The 15,828-nt window shown below is 38.8% G+C and overlaps 2 protein-coding genes across 2 annotated transcripts; one reads left to right on the forward strand and one right to left on the reverse strand.

The window, feature by feature from the left end:
- Nucleotides 1-786: 786 nt before the first annotated feature.
- On the reverse strand, nt 787-2,866 carry LOC149300506 (ubiquitin-like protein NEDD8). Its single transcript, XM_089485070.1, has 4 exons — nt 2,849-2,866; nt 2,668-2,715; nt 2,179-2,261; nt 787-871 (listed from the first exon to the last, which is right to left on the reverse strand). The coding sequence occupies exons 1-4, from the start codon at nt 2,864-2,866 to the stop codon at nt 787-789; spliced, it is 234 nt and encodes a 77-aa protein (XP_089341196.1).
- A 599-nt stretch (nt 2,867-3,465) lies between these two features.
- On the forward strand, nt 3,466-10,538 carry LOC149300507 (GMP reductase 2-like). Its single transcript, XM_089485013.1, has 9 exons — nt 3,466-3,552; nt 5,766-5,885; nt 6,242-6,325; nt 6,432-6,605; nt 6,734-6,815; nt 7,011-7,117; nt 7,222-7,264; nt 8,070-8,229; nt 10,352-10,538. Exons 1-9 carry the CDS (start codon nt 3,466-3,468, stop codon nt 10,536-10,538), a joined length of 1,044 nt encoding a protein of 347 aa, XP_089341139.1.
- Nucleotides 10,539-15,828: the final 5,290 nt, after the last annotated feature.

Genomic DNA, 15,828 nt, shown 5'->3' on the forward strand with positions numbered 1-15,828 from the left:
GTTTATATAAATATTTCATTTTATATCTCTTAAAACATAACCTATCGTCAACATCCAATGCCCAGGGTGGTGCTGTCCATTTATTGAATGTAGGTGGCAGCATGGCCCACATATACAAGGCTTAGAGGAGAACCCCATGAAATATTGCATTAATGGAGCTTCTGAACTTTTCACTCTATCAGATAAGATCCTTATTGTTCTTTTCAATGTCTACCTATAGTACATACTTCATCTCACACATCTTTAGGCCTTGATTTTCCGCCAGCCATATTCAAATTTTGCAAGAGTTGCTCTCTCAACTTCCACACTTTAGCCTGGTGAAATTCTTCTGCAAAAAGGTCCTAAGCAGGTCCTTTATAATGCACTGAATATGTCATGTTTTCCAAAGTGAAGTCACTGAATTAACCATGCATTATAGGGCAGCTCAGCCCTGTTCGCAGGAGAAGCTCAATGGGACAGGCCCTTTGAAACGCATAGACGAATCAATCATTTGAAACAAACTCTCTGGTAGAAACCTCTCCATCATGTTGCTATGCTTAAACTCCAGACACTTAGCCGGTCTAAGCCATCAATTTACTCAATGCAATAAATCATGGAACAAAAAAGGTATAGAAGTGAGGTAAACATTTATTTAGGGAAGGGAACATTTTAATGAACATAACAGCATAATAATATCTTACAAGCAAATTATGAGGGGGCTCGACACCCGGTGCTGCAAACCCCTCATATCATGCAGCTCCTCATCCAAGTTATACCAATGGCTTGGGCTTGCAGCATTAGTCGACTTCAGCAGCCCCCTCTCAACGCAAGGACCAAATGTAGCACTGAACCACCTTGTATCTTGTAGTCAGCTGCTGTCTTCTCATCATTCCTAGAAGAATGAGAGAATATGAAAATGTAAATGGACTAGAGAAGGTGGTTAAAGGACTAAGATAAAGTATAAATAAATAGGGCTATATGTAACAAAACAAGAAGGAAAGTGTGAGGTGTATCTTTTGAGAGAAGGGATACTCAAGAACTCTGTAGGATGATTTCACATGATCTGCAAACGACCAAAAGGACATTTTGATGCCAATACTCCCCCATTTACGCAAATATTGAGTAACTCTTGCAGGCATCAGCAGGCTTTACTCAATCTTCAAAACACTATTCTTTATCCAAAAGCATACAACAAAATATATGGGAAGATGTAAAAAAAAAAAAAAATACATATAAAAAGCCTAACATTATTTACAACAATGACACTTATTCATAGGCATTACCTATTGGGAGAGCTTAATTTCTTTAATAGGAAACAAGAGGACATTAAAAAGGTCCCTTAATGATATACATTCTGCTGATGCTCATGAATTCTCTCCTACTTCTACTTGACAATTCATGGTGACTAAAGAAAATTTTGGCTTCATGATTAAATTTTATCTATTGAGATTTTTATGGCGGTAAAATATTTCAATTGTGGGATTCTTCAGAATAAGCATTGAAATTGATTTATAGCTATTGTTTACGACGATTAAACATATAAAAATTAATTTCATTTTGATCCTTCCCACTTAAGTTGTATTAGTGACTGACTTTGCAATGTCATTTATACCAAAAATGACCACTTGTCCTTTGTATGAGTGCCTCCTCTGTAAAGAAACAGAGTTTGCAGGGTTGTGAGTATTTGTGGCACTGATCCACTTAAGGTTACAGCTACGACCAAACTCCATCGACGATGAACACATTAAGCGTTATATTGTGTGTTTTTTTATATAGCATTAATTTTTTTATTTTGCACTATTTTGGATCAATAATGATTCGATAAGGGCTCATGTGCTGACCAGCATTGTTAGTATTGGCAGACATTAATCTTCAAATCATCAAAGTTTAGGGGGGGGGAGGGTTCTCAACACAGCATCCAACAGAAGGAAAATCCCTGACCACTTTTAAAACATGGCACCAGAAACACTTTTTGTAGGTAAACAAAGCCAGATTCATTGATGCTGGGGGGGGTCTAGTAGGCAAGCGGATCATCAAGTTGGAAGGATTCCGTACTGAAACTTGTAAGCAGGCACGATAGTGTTGTGTGTACACAAAGTCCAAGTAAACAAAGGGTATCTCGCAGGGAAACACCACTTATTAATGATGCCTTCAAAAAATCATTCTGGACATAGTTGTGTGATAAGTTCTCCCACTTACATTTGTTTTCCACTGTAGATCAGTCTTTGCTGCTGTGGTGGGATCCCCTCCTTTTCCTCCACTCGCTCCTTTATCCTCTCCACCTTAAATAAAGCCAATAAACTTAACATACGTACATTGATAAACATTTTAACAAAAAAGCCATTGTTTAAGGTGCAGCTCTGAGATCATGTTGGTCAAAATATCCTTTGCACTTTAATCATCAAAATACTTTGTGCTAGTATAAGTGTTTAACAGATATATTCCTAAGGCGTTCCGTATGCCATCAGTAAGCACATACTTTATCATAGCGTGTGCGCGTACACCCCGGTTTTGGGGACAGGAAGGCCTATTTTCGCTTAGTTACACAGTAGCGTACAACCCGCCCAGGTACTAATGCACGTACCCCAGTCTATCACAAAGCACCAAGATGCAAATGTGCTCCCATCCCTCCGTGTGAAGCCCTATACAGAAGCCATTATCCGCACGCCTGCACCCAGGGCCTATTACCTTGTCTGTCGGCTCAATATCGATTTCTATCTCCTTGCCGGTCAGCGTCTGAAATAATAAATACACGGTGTCATTAACACGCCACATTCACTCTTCCGTGGCACGGATCCTTTTATCCGTCCTGTCGTATCCTTACGGCTAACGCGACATATTCACAAATTCCTTCGACATCATTATGTACCTTTACTTTAATGAGCATGATGCCGGCCTGAATCTCTACTGCTAGTGTTCTTTTTTTCCTCCCCGCCTCCCTGTGCACTCAAAAAGCTTCCGGTGCCGGGCTACATGGAACCGGAAGTCGCTTGTGACAGCTGATGTGACGTTGGTCCGCCAAGGATTCCTTTGGGACCAAGGACTGCGTGACACATTGTATAGCCGACATACTATTGCGAGTGTGTTATCTGTAATATATATCTATATATTCCGGCGCCTGTCAATAAATGTACGCGCTTCTAAGCTTCTTCCTATTCTTTAACCCTTTATGCACCCACGCCAATTTCTCTCATATACCGCCGATCACTCTGTATTTTTCCATTCACTCGATTTTCTGCCTGTCAGTAAAACGCGGGCACCGTATTATACAAGCGCCCGATTATGATTTTGGGCCCTTACTTTGAGCCGGGTAACGGTGGTTTGAGTTGAGTTGGCTTGGAACTACACTATTGTGCAGTGGGGTATAGTAAAATCAGAATAGTACACATACCCCCCGCCCATTGCCTTCCCTCTTGTCACACCGCCTTTTCTGTCTCTTTTTGCTGCAGTTCCCCTTCAGCGCTCTTCATTCATCCAGGTGCCAAGATGCCACGCATAGACAACGACATCAAGCTGGACTTTAAGGATGTTTTGCTGAGACCGAAGAGAAGTACCTTAAAGTCTCGCAGTGAGGTGAGCACATTTATTAGAATAATCATTTTCAGTCGCCTTGCCACAGCTTCAGAATATCATGCCATTTATAATAGTCACTTAAATATGCTCCTGTGAATTTAGATTGTTTGCCCATTATATGGTGCTTTGGATTACGATAGCGCTATATATATAAATCTATATATGTATATAAATCTATAAATAATAATAATTCTAATGCTTTAGTAAGTGGATTACTTTCTAGGAGGCTAACTTGAGAAAATAAATATCTATAGATATATAGATATGATATACTGCCTGCGCTAAGCCAACCAAAAATCATAATGTAAATTTCAAGGCACAAGATATCTTTCTCGTGGCCACCTACAGCGGAGCATGCAATGGCATAACTCAGTTGAATGGGATTTTCTAACCTTGAAAAGATAGTACATTTGTTTCCCAGTATTTAGTATGAAATGAAGTATTTTTCATTTTATTTGCAGTATAGATTTTTTATTTTGAAGGTGACCTTCAATAAACTATTTAGTGTGTAGGGTGTGCAATTCTCACCGTCTCATGTTTATGTACAAAAGCATGTATTATGTTTGCTTGGAAAAGCCTGGTTGCTAGGAAACTGTAGACATTATTAAAGGGGATTCCGTCACACTATAAGGACATATATTGCTTAGCCCGCCACTGCGTCAAAGTACCCCAAGTTTGGCGAGTCTTATCTTATATTTACATGGCTATATTGCTGACCAAGGAGCTGAACCAGTGGGACTACAATGCCCTTTGACCCAATATTTATGCGTCACATAGGCGCTTTTAAAAAGTATTTGCTGGGTGTACACTGATTCCTTGCTTTGTTATGGGCACGTGTTGGTTATTTCAGCAGCACCCTGGAATCTGATTGTGTACACTTAGGGTGGGCTTCCCTTTCTGCATTTTGTGCATTATTAAAAGTAGTCACAACTGGGGTTGAAAACAAGACTATCAGGTACTGCAAAGGCTGTAACCCAATAGAACAAACACACGCACGCACTCTGATGTTACTTGTTTACATAGCTAGTAAACCTATAAACCTAAACAAAAGACCCTGCGTATATGCCCCTTGGCTTTAACTGCCAGGATCTGAGCGATGTGTATATATACATATAAAAAGGCTGTGTGTGTATTAGACATACTGTGTGTGCATGTATATACTGTATATATATATATATATATATATATATATATATATATATATACACACAAGGGTGTATGTACTTTAACTGTTAAAATTGTCATTTTGGTTTTCTAAGAGGCTTAGGAAATGAATTCATGTTATGATTGCTGCTTCTTAGATTTTTTTTCCTCCCTATTATGTGTGATCTCAACATTATTTCAGATCACAAGGTTCTGCAAATGTCCCAATCCATACTCATTTCCATCATAAAGTGTGTCAAAGTTTTGTCTTTTTTAATAATGCCTAAAAAACAGAAGGTGAAACAGCAACTTGAACTGGCTGTCAGCAGCAGAAAAATAGTCATTCTCTGGTATTATTCAAGTAACAAATATTTTTTAATAATGGCACTGAAAATGATCATTAATTAAGGGCATTTTGAAATGGTACTAAGTAGTTTTTCTGTATGCTTTCTTTTTGCTGTTGCTTTCTTTATTGTACTTTCAGCTTATCTTCTGTTGGACAGCAGTCAGTTTAGTTTCCTATTCATATAGCGTATATATACAGTATCTCTCACCCAACAGAACACCAAAGGTTGCCTAGTGGGCTTAACCGTTTCTGCAGCGGTTAAATGTTCTCGCTAACGTCATCACATTGGAGAGCCAGGTCATTTACCATTATAATGAAAGGAGGAAGCAACCGTAATGAAATAGTTAATGAGATATAACAAGGGTTGTGTGGAATGTCATGGAGGAAGGACAGTTAGACAAGGGATAGGAGGAAAGAACCCAGAAAAGAAATTAGGAATATATGTAAAAATAAAGTATAAGTAGAAACCATAGTATTGCCAGCAGCTATATAGCAACATTTTACATAATTATTTACATTGCAGCTGAGCTATCATGTTAACTTATAGGTCACAGTTTTAATCTCAGACCTCAGTCACGGATAGGAGGACCTCAGCTTCTGTTGCACATCAAGGAGATGACACTAGATCAAAGTGACTCGAATGGCAAGGTGTTTTAATATTTGTTAACATCTATGAATGTTTTGCATTTAGACAGGTTTCACAGTCTCGCATTCTTTTTCTCAGGTGGACCTATTTCGTTCCTTTACATTCCGAAACTCTGGTCAGACTTACAGAGGTATCCCTATTATTGCAGCCAACATGGACACAGTGGGGACCTTTGATATGGCTCGAGCTATCTGCAAGGTCAGCCAAATTCCTATAAGCCTTTGGAAATGTATGTCAAATAACAACTATTGTGGAGAAAAATAAGCACGCAGTGAATATTTAAGTGGTAGTTTGAAAGAAGGCAGTGAGTGTTGCCATTATTTTAAGACATGGTGCTATTTAATGTAAATTCAACTGGAGAATGAATTGCTTGTAATGCAACTAGAGTGTGTAAGTCTACCTGGAATCATCACTTGGCTTGTTTATAGAAGGAGCATTGACATATATTGCTATATCCTGTGATCTGGCTAAATATTTTTGTGTGTCTTACATTTAATAGTGAAATATTTCACTTGCCAATCCCCCCATTGTTTCTTTTCTGTCTCTTCTTTCAGTTTTCTCTGTTCACAGCGATCCATAAACACTACTCGGTTGATGAATGGAAAGAGTTTGCCGCTAGTTCCCCTGATTGTCTGGAGGTGAGCGATTAATTTTGCTTGCTCTAACCCTGCTAAATACAAAATCCGTTGCTTTTTGTTAAGACATTTTCTGTTAAAACTTACACATTTAGCTTGTGTTTTGCAGCATGTGGCCGTGAGCTCAGGGACAGGACAGTCTGATTTCCAGCATTTGGAGGCAGTCCTGTCTGCTGTTCCTAAAGTTCGTTACATCTGTTTGGATGTTGCTAATGGATACTCAGAGCAGTTTGTTCAACACGTGAAAGATGTCAGAGCCAGATTTCCAGAACACACAATCATGGTGAGATGGAGAGAAACAGGTCTCCTTCTGTTGCTTATTCTATCATAATATATCAATTTGGCTTAATCTCTTTTTTTCTACAACAAAACTTTACACAAAAAAATTACCCAATCCCTTTGTGTCCTTAGGCTGGAAATGTTGTCACTGGGGAAATGGTGGAGGAATTGATCTTATCAGGGGCAGATATCATCAAGGTTGGAATTGGGCCAGGTACTGGTATTCCTTATAAAGCTTCTTAACGGTAGTAAACTCACTTACATCTGCACTCAACGTGCTCAATAGTATTACATGTCTCTGGAGATCACACACTTCTACCAGCGGGTGCATGTCAAAAATGGCATAACGCCCATGTTATAAATGCCCTCTTTTCGCTCTGTCATGGTCATTTTCCTTTTGTCGCCCCAGGGTCCGTCTGCACCACCCGCAAAAAGACTGGGGTCGGCTACCCACAGCTGAGCGCCGTCATTGAGTGTGCAGATGCAGCTCATGGACTGAATGGACATATTATCTCAGTAAGCACCATGAAGTACTACATTTATATTAACGCTTTATGTGATTCTTATTCATCACTGTGTGTTTGCCTATACACATTATTGTATTTATGTTATCTTCACAGGATGGGGGCTGCTGTTGCCCAGGAGATGTAGCCAAAGCATTTGGTAAGCTTTGACTTTTCAAAAATAACTAGAAATTAGGTTGCCATATGGTGGTTTCAAGCAGCCCTTGCAGAGGGGATAAAGAAACCATAACAGAAAGTTAACTGCAAACACCTAGAAGCCTCCCCACTTTATTACACCCTGGTATACAGTATTAACAGATTTTAACATCTTTTATAAAGGTGTCCTACATGAACTCATGTTAAGGAACTCCACATACATGAGGTGGCTTTATCTGTGTCAATTTGAGGATTTGGAACTAATTTCCAGCCCCACCCTCAGGACTTAAGTATTGCACGCCTATAACTGCAAGACATTTTACAGATGGGGTGCCGAAAAGCTTAAAACATTTTAATTCTCTTGTCATCTATCGCAAGTTGTTCACATGAGCTCAGTGTAGAGGTCAAGTTCTGCCTTCGTAAACTATTTTCTTTGGCAATGTCCTTTTGAGCGCATGAGAGCAGATATCGGTAGCCTGCAAGCAATATATTTACATTCTGCTAAACCTGTACTTCAAATAAGAGAACTCAATAGTCCGGGAGGTTGTAAAATAACAAAATATTTCAGCAGTATGAAGGACCAAGTTATTCCTGGATAACGTAGTACTTTCCTCTTTGATTTGGCAACCTATGATGCAGCTCAGTCAAAGTCATCAGCACTAAAAAAAAAAATAAAATGTTAAACTCTCTCACAAACCCTCCCCATGAGGTAATACACCAAATTGTACTCGGTTGGACTAAATGTATTACTTTTGTGGCAAGAGGCATTTTTTTTTAATGGTTTTCTTACAGCAGGTGTTTCATTTTAGGAGCTGGTGCGGACTTTGTAATGCTAGGAGGAATGCTGTCTGGACACACAGAATCTGGAGGGGAAATAATCGAGAAGAACGGACAAAAATATAAAATCTTCTATGGGATGAGTTCAGAGACAGCAATGAAGAAACATGCAGGAGGAGTGGCTGAATACAGGTAATTATACTGGAACGGTTTCTCAACTCACAAAAGTAACGAAACATCCAGGATGTGTGATCACAAATGCATAACATGTAAATGCTATAAAAAGAAGCCAGAGACTGGTGCAATCAATGTAAACAAGTAGCTGAACCTTTCAAAAAAAAGAAACTACCATTCCCCATAATAAAATATATAGACCATATCCTACCCCACAAGAAAAGGTATAAGAAAAAGTGACCAGATTTGAATGTCACTGAACAACTTGGATCATGACTAAAAGATATGGTTGAGACTTATGTTTGAAGAAAGGTAGCAAGATATTCACAAGAAACTTTGCTTGGGCACCTCCATGAAGTATGGAAAGACATAGCATTTGACACAAATTTGTTGTGGTCCTATCCCAACATCTAAGTGCATGTAAACTTGTGCCAAGTAAAGATTGAATTCTCTCTGAACCCCCCAAAAAATGGTGATTTTCCACCCTGTATGTGTACAGAACATAATCTCATTAGTTGCTAGGAATCAATTCCAACAAACAAGAGCATACGCCATCCAAGTACAAATCTAAAGAAAATAAACTCCATACCAACATATACATAACCTGACACATAAGTGTAGGGCTGCAACTAACGATTATTTTCATAATCGATTAGTTGGTCGATTATTTTTTCGATTAATCGGATAAAAATAATCAATATGCTAATTTTTCATTTACTTAAATTAAAAACGTATAATTTACATTAAGATGTGTCATTAACACTTATCTCTTTATCACAATGGCATTTCTCTAGCCGCCTTCTTATTTTACTGACATAATTAAAGCTACATTTTAAAAAGGTACAAGAACCCAAAACACATTATTTCTTAAACTAAACTTTAATACCAAAAAAAGTTTCACTTTACCCCAGCAGTTTGCCCTGCCCCCGGCACCCACACTCTGCCCTGCACCCAGTCTCTCACTCTTCCTCGCACATAGACACTCGTTCCAACCTTCAAGTAACTTTATACAGCAGACCAACACCATTTCTTAATTGAAGTGCGTCACATCCGGCGCTCAGCGAAGTCACATAATCCATTGAGGGCGGAGACCGCAGAGCGCGTAGCAGAAGCGGAGAAACGCTCGTGGAGGAGGTAAAGCGAGCCGAGTGCTGCAACAACGAATCGATTAATCGATAACGGCAATCATTGACAGCGATTTCCGTTATCGATTATCGATTCGTTGTTTCAGCCCTACATAAGTGTAAGATATGGTACAAGAAATATCAAAGAATGATGCACACCCAAATCCTACAACCGAAGAAATGCATAATAATCCTACATCCACTTAATAAGTATTCAAAGTCCTACAATACCCTACCATCTGTAATAAATGTATATAAATTGTATTCATGTACAAAATAAAAAAAGGCATATTTTGCCATAAAGCACATTTAATGAAACATCTTTCTCCTCATTAAGTACCATAGGAAAAACACGTATAAATGACATGTCCATCCGGTTAATCAGTTTTCCTCTACCAAATATATCAAACAATAAGAGGATGTTTGGGTAAACAAGCTTGGAAGCATGGATAATCAGCTTGGAAGAGCAATTCTTTTGTTTGTGCTCCAAATTCCCTAACTGATGCACGGACCTTGGACCAATGGTTTTCAGCCTTGTCCTTTATTGTATGCTTGACACCACTAGAACTAGAATTACATTTGGTCAGCACCAAGCAGGTACAATACACAATTATTTGGGAATGGCATCAGAGATCATAATTTTATACACATTTAGAAAAACTTTTACTCCTTAATAGAACAAGTTTCAGAGAACATAACTAAGTTACATATCAACCTCCAATCCTTTTCAAGTCGTAGCAAGTTTTTGCACAAAAGGCATACTCTGTGTCTGACTTTTTTCCCTAAACAGATAATGTAAAGGTGGCATATAATTAATCCTTTCTGTATCAATTCAGAGATTAAAATACCCACTACATGGTTCAAGAGGAAGGCAGCCACTTACAATTGCCTTTCCTATGCGTATCTGATTTAAGGAGAAATTATTAGTCTTCAGTTACTGAATATAACTGGTTTTATATAAAAATCTCCACCATCGAGCTGTTAACCTATTGCATAAATCTCTTTTACACTTCTAGGGCTTCTGAAGGAAAAACTGTTGAGGTTCCTTACAGAGGTGATGTGGAAGGAACCATCAGAGACATACTTGGAGGAATCCGTTCTACCTGCACCTATGTAGGTGCTGCCAAGCTGAAGGAGCTGAGTCGTAGAACCACCTTCATTAGAGTTACCCAGCAACTTAACCCTGTGTTCAGCACCCCATAGAGCTAAACGCTTTAAGTGCATTCAGTTACTTTAACCGCACTGTTAACTGAAGGCATATCCCTTTAAAGCTGTCACTTTCCAGGTTTTGAATGTAGTGCTTACAAAAACCACGTAGCTCCATGGTATATATATATATAGTAAAATCAACAGTTTCTGCTTTTATTCACAGAAAGCAGACTATATGGCAGGGCAGTGAGTCTTAAGCTCATTTTGTTTCTAGATTGGTATACTACTGACTTTATTTTTCTGCTGCCACAAGTGGATCTAGCAGAACCACCCCCTGCAACTGCCACTTGCTCTTGATATGAAAAACCCACACAAAAGCTGCTTCATTATTAAAGTTACAATGAATTAGGAATGGAAGAAACCATATTTAGGGGTGTGTTCATTTGACCTGTGCCAAGAACTCTACTGGTGCCAAGTTAATGCCTACCTACCTATTTATGTGCAAAGTGGTAAATTCACCATAGCAGCCAGTGGAATATTCCTGTTCATTGCTCCACTTTGGCCACTTTATACCAGAACTGATTTTTGTGAATAACCCTCTAGTTTAGGTGTATGTTATCTGGCAACACTGCGTAGCTCACTTGTTATCTTTACTATACCGGCATTCCAGCAAAAGGACCAAAATCTACTGCAGGGTGAGGGTATTGTTTATGTATATTAGAGTAGCTCTCTATTAAAAAATCATTTTGTTTTAACAATGTATTTTAAAAAGTTAAATACATTTTTCGACAACCCTTAATTTGTATGACCCGTTTATGCAATTTTCATGGCCTTGCTATAGAAATAGCAACCACTTCATGCAGTAACAAAGAATTTGTGTAAACAGAGTTTGCATTATAATACTACAATATTGGAAATACAGGAAAGCACCTAGGAGGTATATTTGTGCAGTCGAGACGTCACACAGCAGAGTAAGAGTTCTCAGATCTTGAAATACTGAAGCTTGACAGCCATAAAGGTTTACAGGGACATATCTGCAAAGAAGGCCACAGTTGAATGCCGTGTGGAAGCAAAGTGCATCAACACAGTAACTAAGTTACTAATAGTTACCCTGATCTTACTCAAACTTTTAATGCATACCTATAGAGTCATCCACTTGGGTACATGGCAAATATCGTTCTAAGGCAATCATAAGCTGGAAAAAAATGTAAAATAGTCTAGTCAGATGTAGTCAAGACTTTAAAAAAATGGGTGTATTTTGTAGAAGTACCTGTTTGCTCTTGTTTTTAGATAATGCAGTGTTGAGTCTGACCAACAATTCTCGTAGGAGCTTCTCCAGCATAGCGACAAACGGTTCTCCATATTCCAAAGCAACTTGCTCCTGCAAGGTATATGGTACGTCAATCAGCAGCAAGCCGCAAATCCTGCTAATGAATCACTAACAGGGCAGAATCAAGTTGCCCGGCTTGATTTTCTGTATTGCTGTATATTTTTAGCACAAGTATATTAACCCCTTCAATCCCAGGGGTTTTTGGTACCTCAAAGCCCAGAGCAATTTTGCCATTTTTGGGGTATGTCGGTTTAGCGATTATTCTCCTTTCCTGTGAATAGTGTACCCATGCAAACTATATATTGTTTTTTTCAAGGAGAGATTGAGCTTTCGTTTAATACCATAGTTGGATGATTAGCTGAAAATTTAGAATGAGAAATTTAGTAAAAACTAGCAAAGATTAGAAAAAAAAACTATTTTTTTTTTACATTTTCCCTCACAAAATTAGGTAAAGTGATGGAAAATCCCCTCCAAGTTTATTAATTCAGGTGTCCTGATTTCAGAAATACCTAATTTATATAGATTTTCCAGACTTTCCCAGCACCAGGGAGCATACTATAAAGGTGTACAATTTTGTATAATTTTTATGCCTATGGCTTTACGGGTTTGGGAGTTGTGAACGGGGGCAGGAGGGTTATACTGGCTAGATGTTATGCTAGGGCATATATATTTTTTTTTATATATATATATATTTATTTATTTTTATTATTTTTTTAAATTTTTTTTTTATTTTTTATATATATTTTTTTTAACACAAATGGTTAGAGGTCCTCTTAGGGACCTCCTGAACATGCCAGTGATGTCACAATGACATCACAGCTCACATTATTTTTTTTAGTATTATTTATATTATTATTTTAATGATTTATTTAATATTATTTTTTTAATGAATTAACTTTTTTTTTCCAGCTTTTCTCTTTCAGGACGGGAGGGGGAGTGAGAGAGATGGTTTCTCACTCCCCTCCCCGCGATCCCCCTGCACCGATCCCACTGTGATCTCTTTGCAGGTCCTCACAGACCTGCATAGAGATCGCAGCGTCTCTGTGCCTCATCGGAGGGCAGGATATCCCCGCAGGGGATATCCTGTCCTCCGATGACCTTCCGGGTTACGTCTGCAGTGACGCAACCCGGAAGGGAATGCCCGATCGCGCGTTTGAAACTGTGCGATCGGGCACTTTCAACTGTAACAGCTTACCGGCTTTCATGCCGGAAGCTGTTACAGGAGATCGGACAGCAGAAAGCCGTCATTGCCGGCTTCTGCTGTCAGTGGGGAGTACAGGCTGTCGTTTGACAGCCTGGACTCCCGTGCAGCGGCAGGGATGTGTCCCTGACGCTGCACGAAGGGCTGGACGTACCGGGACGTCCATAGGGGATTCTTAATAGGCATTTTTTGGATGTCCCGGTACGTCTATAGGGGAATGAAGGGGTTAAAACCTCAACTATAGATGTTATTCAATGGTCCTTTGCAATTTTCTCAGGTCAGGCACAGCACTCCCGGGGAGAGCCAAATTTACTTGGTCAGGGCTATTACAAACCAGGCCTGATTTATTACCAAGGCAATAAACAAAGAAACTTGAACATAATACATTTTATTTAATTAGGTGGGGAAAGGCATTAACATTTTAAGATAGCATGTTCGATTACCCAGCACATTAAACAAGTTCAAGATATTGATCATTTGGACGCTCTATATACTTCTGCTGCTACTACAACAACATGATCGGACCAAAAACATTGTGAAAAATGTCATAATGCAAATAAATCACAAAACTGTAGAATTATATAAAGGCATTTCACCTTCATGTAGTTTTTCCGGAACTCATCATCTTCAAAAAGCCGCTTCACCATGCTTCGAAAGCTAACATTAGCTGACTGCACCTTATGGATATCACGATGCGTCTGACAGAACAGAAGTTTGGCAAAAGGAGCCAGAGGTTATGTATTTTAGGAGAAGAGATATTATGCCGTAGTATGATGGCTTAGCTTGTAAATCACAGAATTAACTGTGATCTAACATTAAATATAATTTACCCCTTAAGGACCAGGGTTAGTTAATGGTTTTCTAAATGTGCTTAAGCATTTTGTGTTTTTTTGCTGTGTCTTTATTCAACTGATTTCCCACTAACTCATTTCTTTACACCCACTTGTTTTATATATATTATTAGCATGAAAACAAAAAAGAGCTAAAGATCCAACTACAATAACTATACACTATTCCCAGATTTTTGTAAAAAAACAAATACTGGGAGTTGGGCCCCAGTAGCGGCTATAAAAAGCAAAACTGCTGAACAAAAGTATATATTTTTGATATCCCAAAACATTTTACTAGGGGCATTTTAAGCCCTTCATTCCCCTTAGGACGTACCTGTACATCCTTAAAGCCTGCGGCATGAAGCCCATTAGGACGTATAGGCACGTCCTGACTTCTATCGACAGCCTGAACTCTCCCCTGTTGGCACCGGCTGATTGTGTGTAATGTCACTCACCGCGAGTGCCAGTACACAGTCATTCAAAGAATGCCAGGTGACTGCCACCAGAAGTTCACGAGGACATTAGAGCCTCAGCAGGGCTGCTGGACTCCCCCTATTGCTCCCCCTGCTGGCAGATCACAATTTTTGCAATGGGGCTTGCTTCAGCTTCTTGTACGGCAGAGAAAAATACTTTCACTATGACACCACTAGCAAAAAAATAAATAAAAATAATAATAATTGTATGACAGATTCCCAAAGGGATCACAATCTATACTGCACTGGGCACATTGAAGAAAAAATATGGAAAATGCCCCACAAATTAACAGTGGCCCCCTTGAACATAAAACAAATTTGTATGTGGGGGTATGACTAATCAGGAGATGTTGCTGAACATAAATTGGGTCAATGTTCAACCGTGGCGCTTACAGTTTAGAAGAAAATTTAAGCAAGACTTCTATTTTACTATAGGTTTTTTAAAATGAAATATCACTAAATTATTTTCTGTATTTCTACAATTTTAAAAGAAGGCCCTTTTTCTCGTGAACAAAATGATGTACAACTTGTGCAGGTTCACCAAATACGGAAAAGGGTAATCATTGTTTAACAAACACATGGTAACAATGATGAGAAATATTTTGGTCCTTCGACCCCAGTAGAGGTTAACATATGCATGCAAGCCAAATTTGGAAAACGTGCATGTTAGGATCACATTTCGTTTGAGGCACAGTAGAGGTCCCATATTTCAATGTAACCTCAAAACATATTATATTATATATATATATATATATATATCCCCTCTGAAAGCACATTGCCTGTGGACCTCAAAGACACCCTACTTACCTCTCTAAGTAGACTGCCACAACCACAGGAGATTCAGTTTTTCCCTTCTTCCACACATGGTATGGTGTTTGCTGTAGTTCCCTTCCTGTGTTTGGGGCTAACTTCTTAAATGTGATTTTAGTGTCTTGGAACTTTCAAGCACGCAAATAACTAACATAACAGCTTAGTGAATATACCAAGCTATTATTATTAGGGGACAGCGTGAGTAGCACTGGGGTCTTGTTAGTAGATTGTGCAAGTGTTAGGTGTGGTTAGACAATAGGGTTAGGTTACAGTTAGTATATAGTGCATTAGGTCACTGGCTATTGATGGGTAAGACTGAGCAATTAATCAGTAACCTAAAAAAGTGATTATATAGCATTTTATTAGGTTAAAAATGTAACATTTAAATGAGAATTTCTAGAATAGGAAGAGATGGATCTGCCTATGCAGGTAGGGCAGAAAATTACAAAATCCTCAAAACTTTGTCCTCAGTGAATTCAAAAGACTGATTAAGCAAAATAAAAATAAAAAATAGGGTGGGACATAGAGTAGCAGATACAGCAAAGCGAATGAGTGGGCTCACAAACTGCAGCTTGCAAAACCTGTCTACCGAGCTTGGAATCTTCCAAACTGTTCCTCTGTGGATTTGGTCTATGGAAACCCCAGCTGCATCTAGGCAAGATGTCGAGACAGCCCGAGTAGCGTGAGCTCTAATTTTTTT

Source organism: Sceloporus occidentalis, unplaced genomic scaffold (assembly GCF_023333645.1).
Source record: "Sceloporus occidentalis isolate IW3139 unplaced genomic scaffold, rSceOcc1.0.p SCAF_24, whole genome shotgun sequence".
NCBI classification, from domain to species: Eukaryota; Metazoa; Chordata; class Lepidosauria; order Squamata; family Phrynosomatidae; genus Sceloporus; species Sceloporus occidentalis.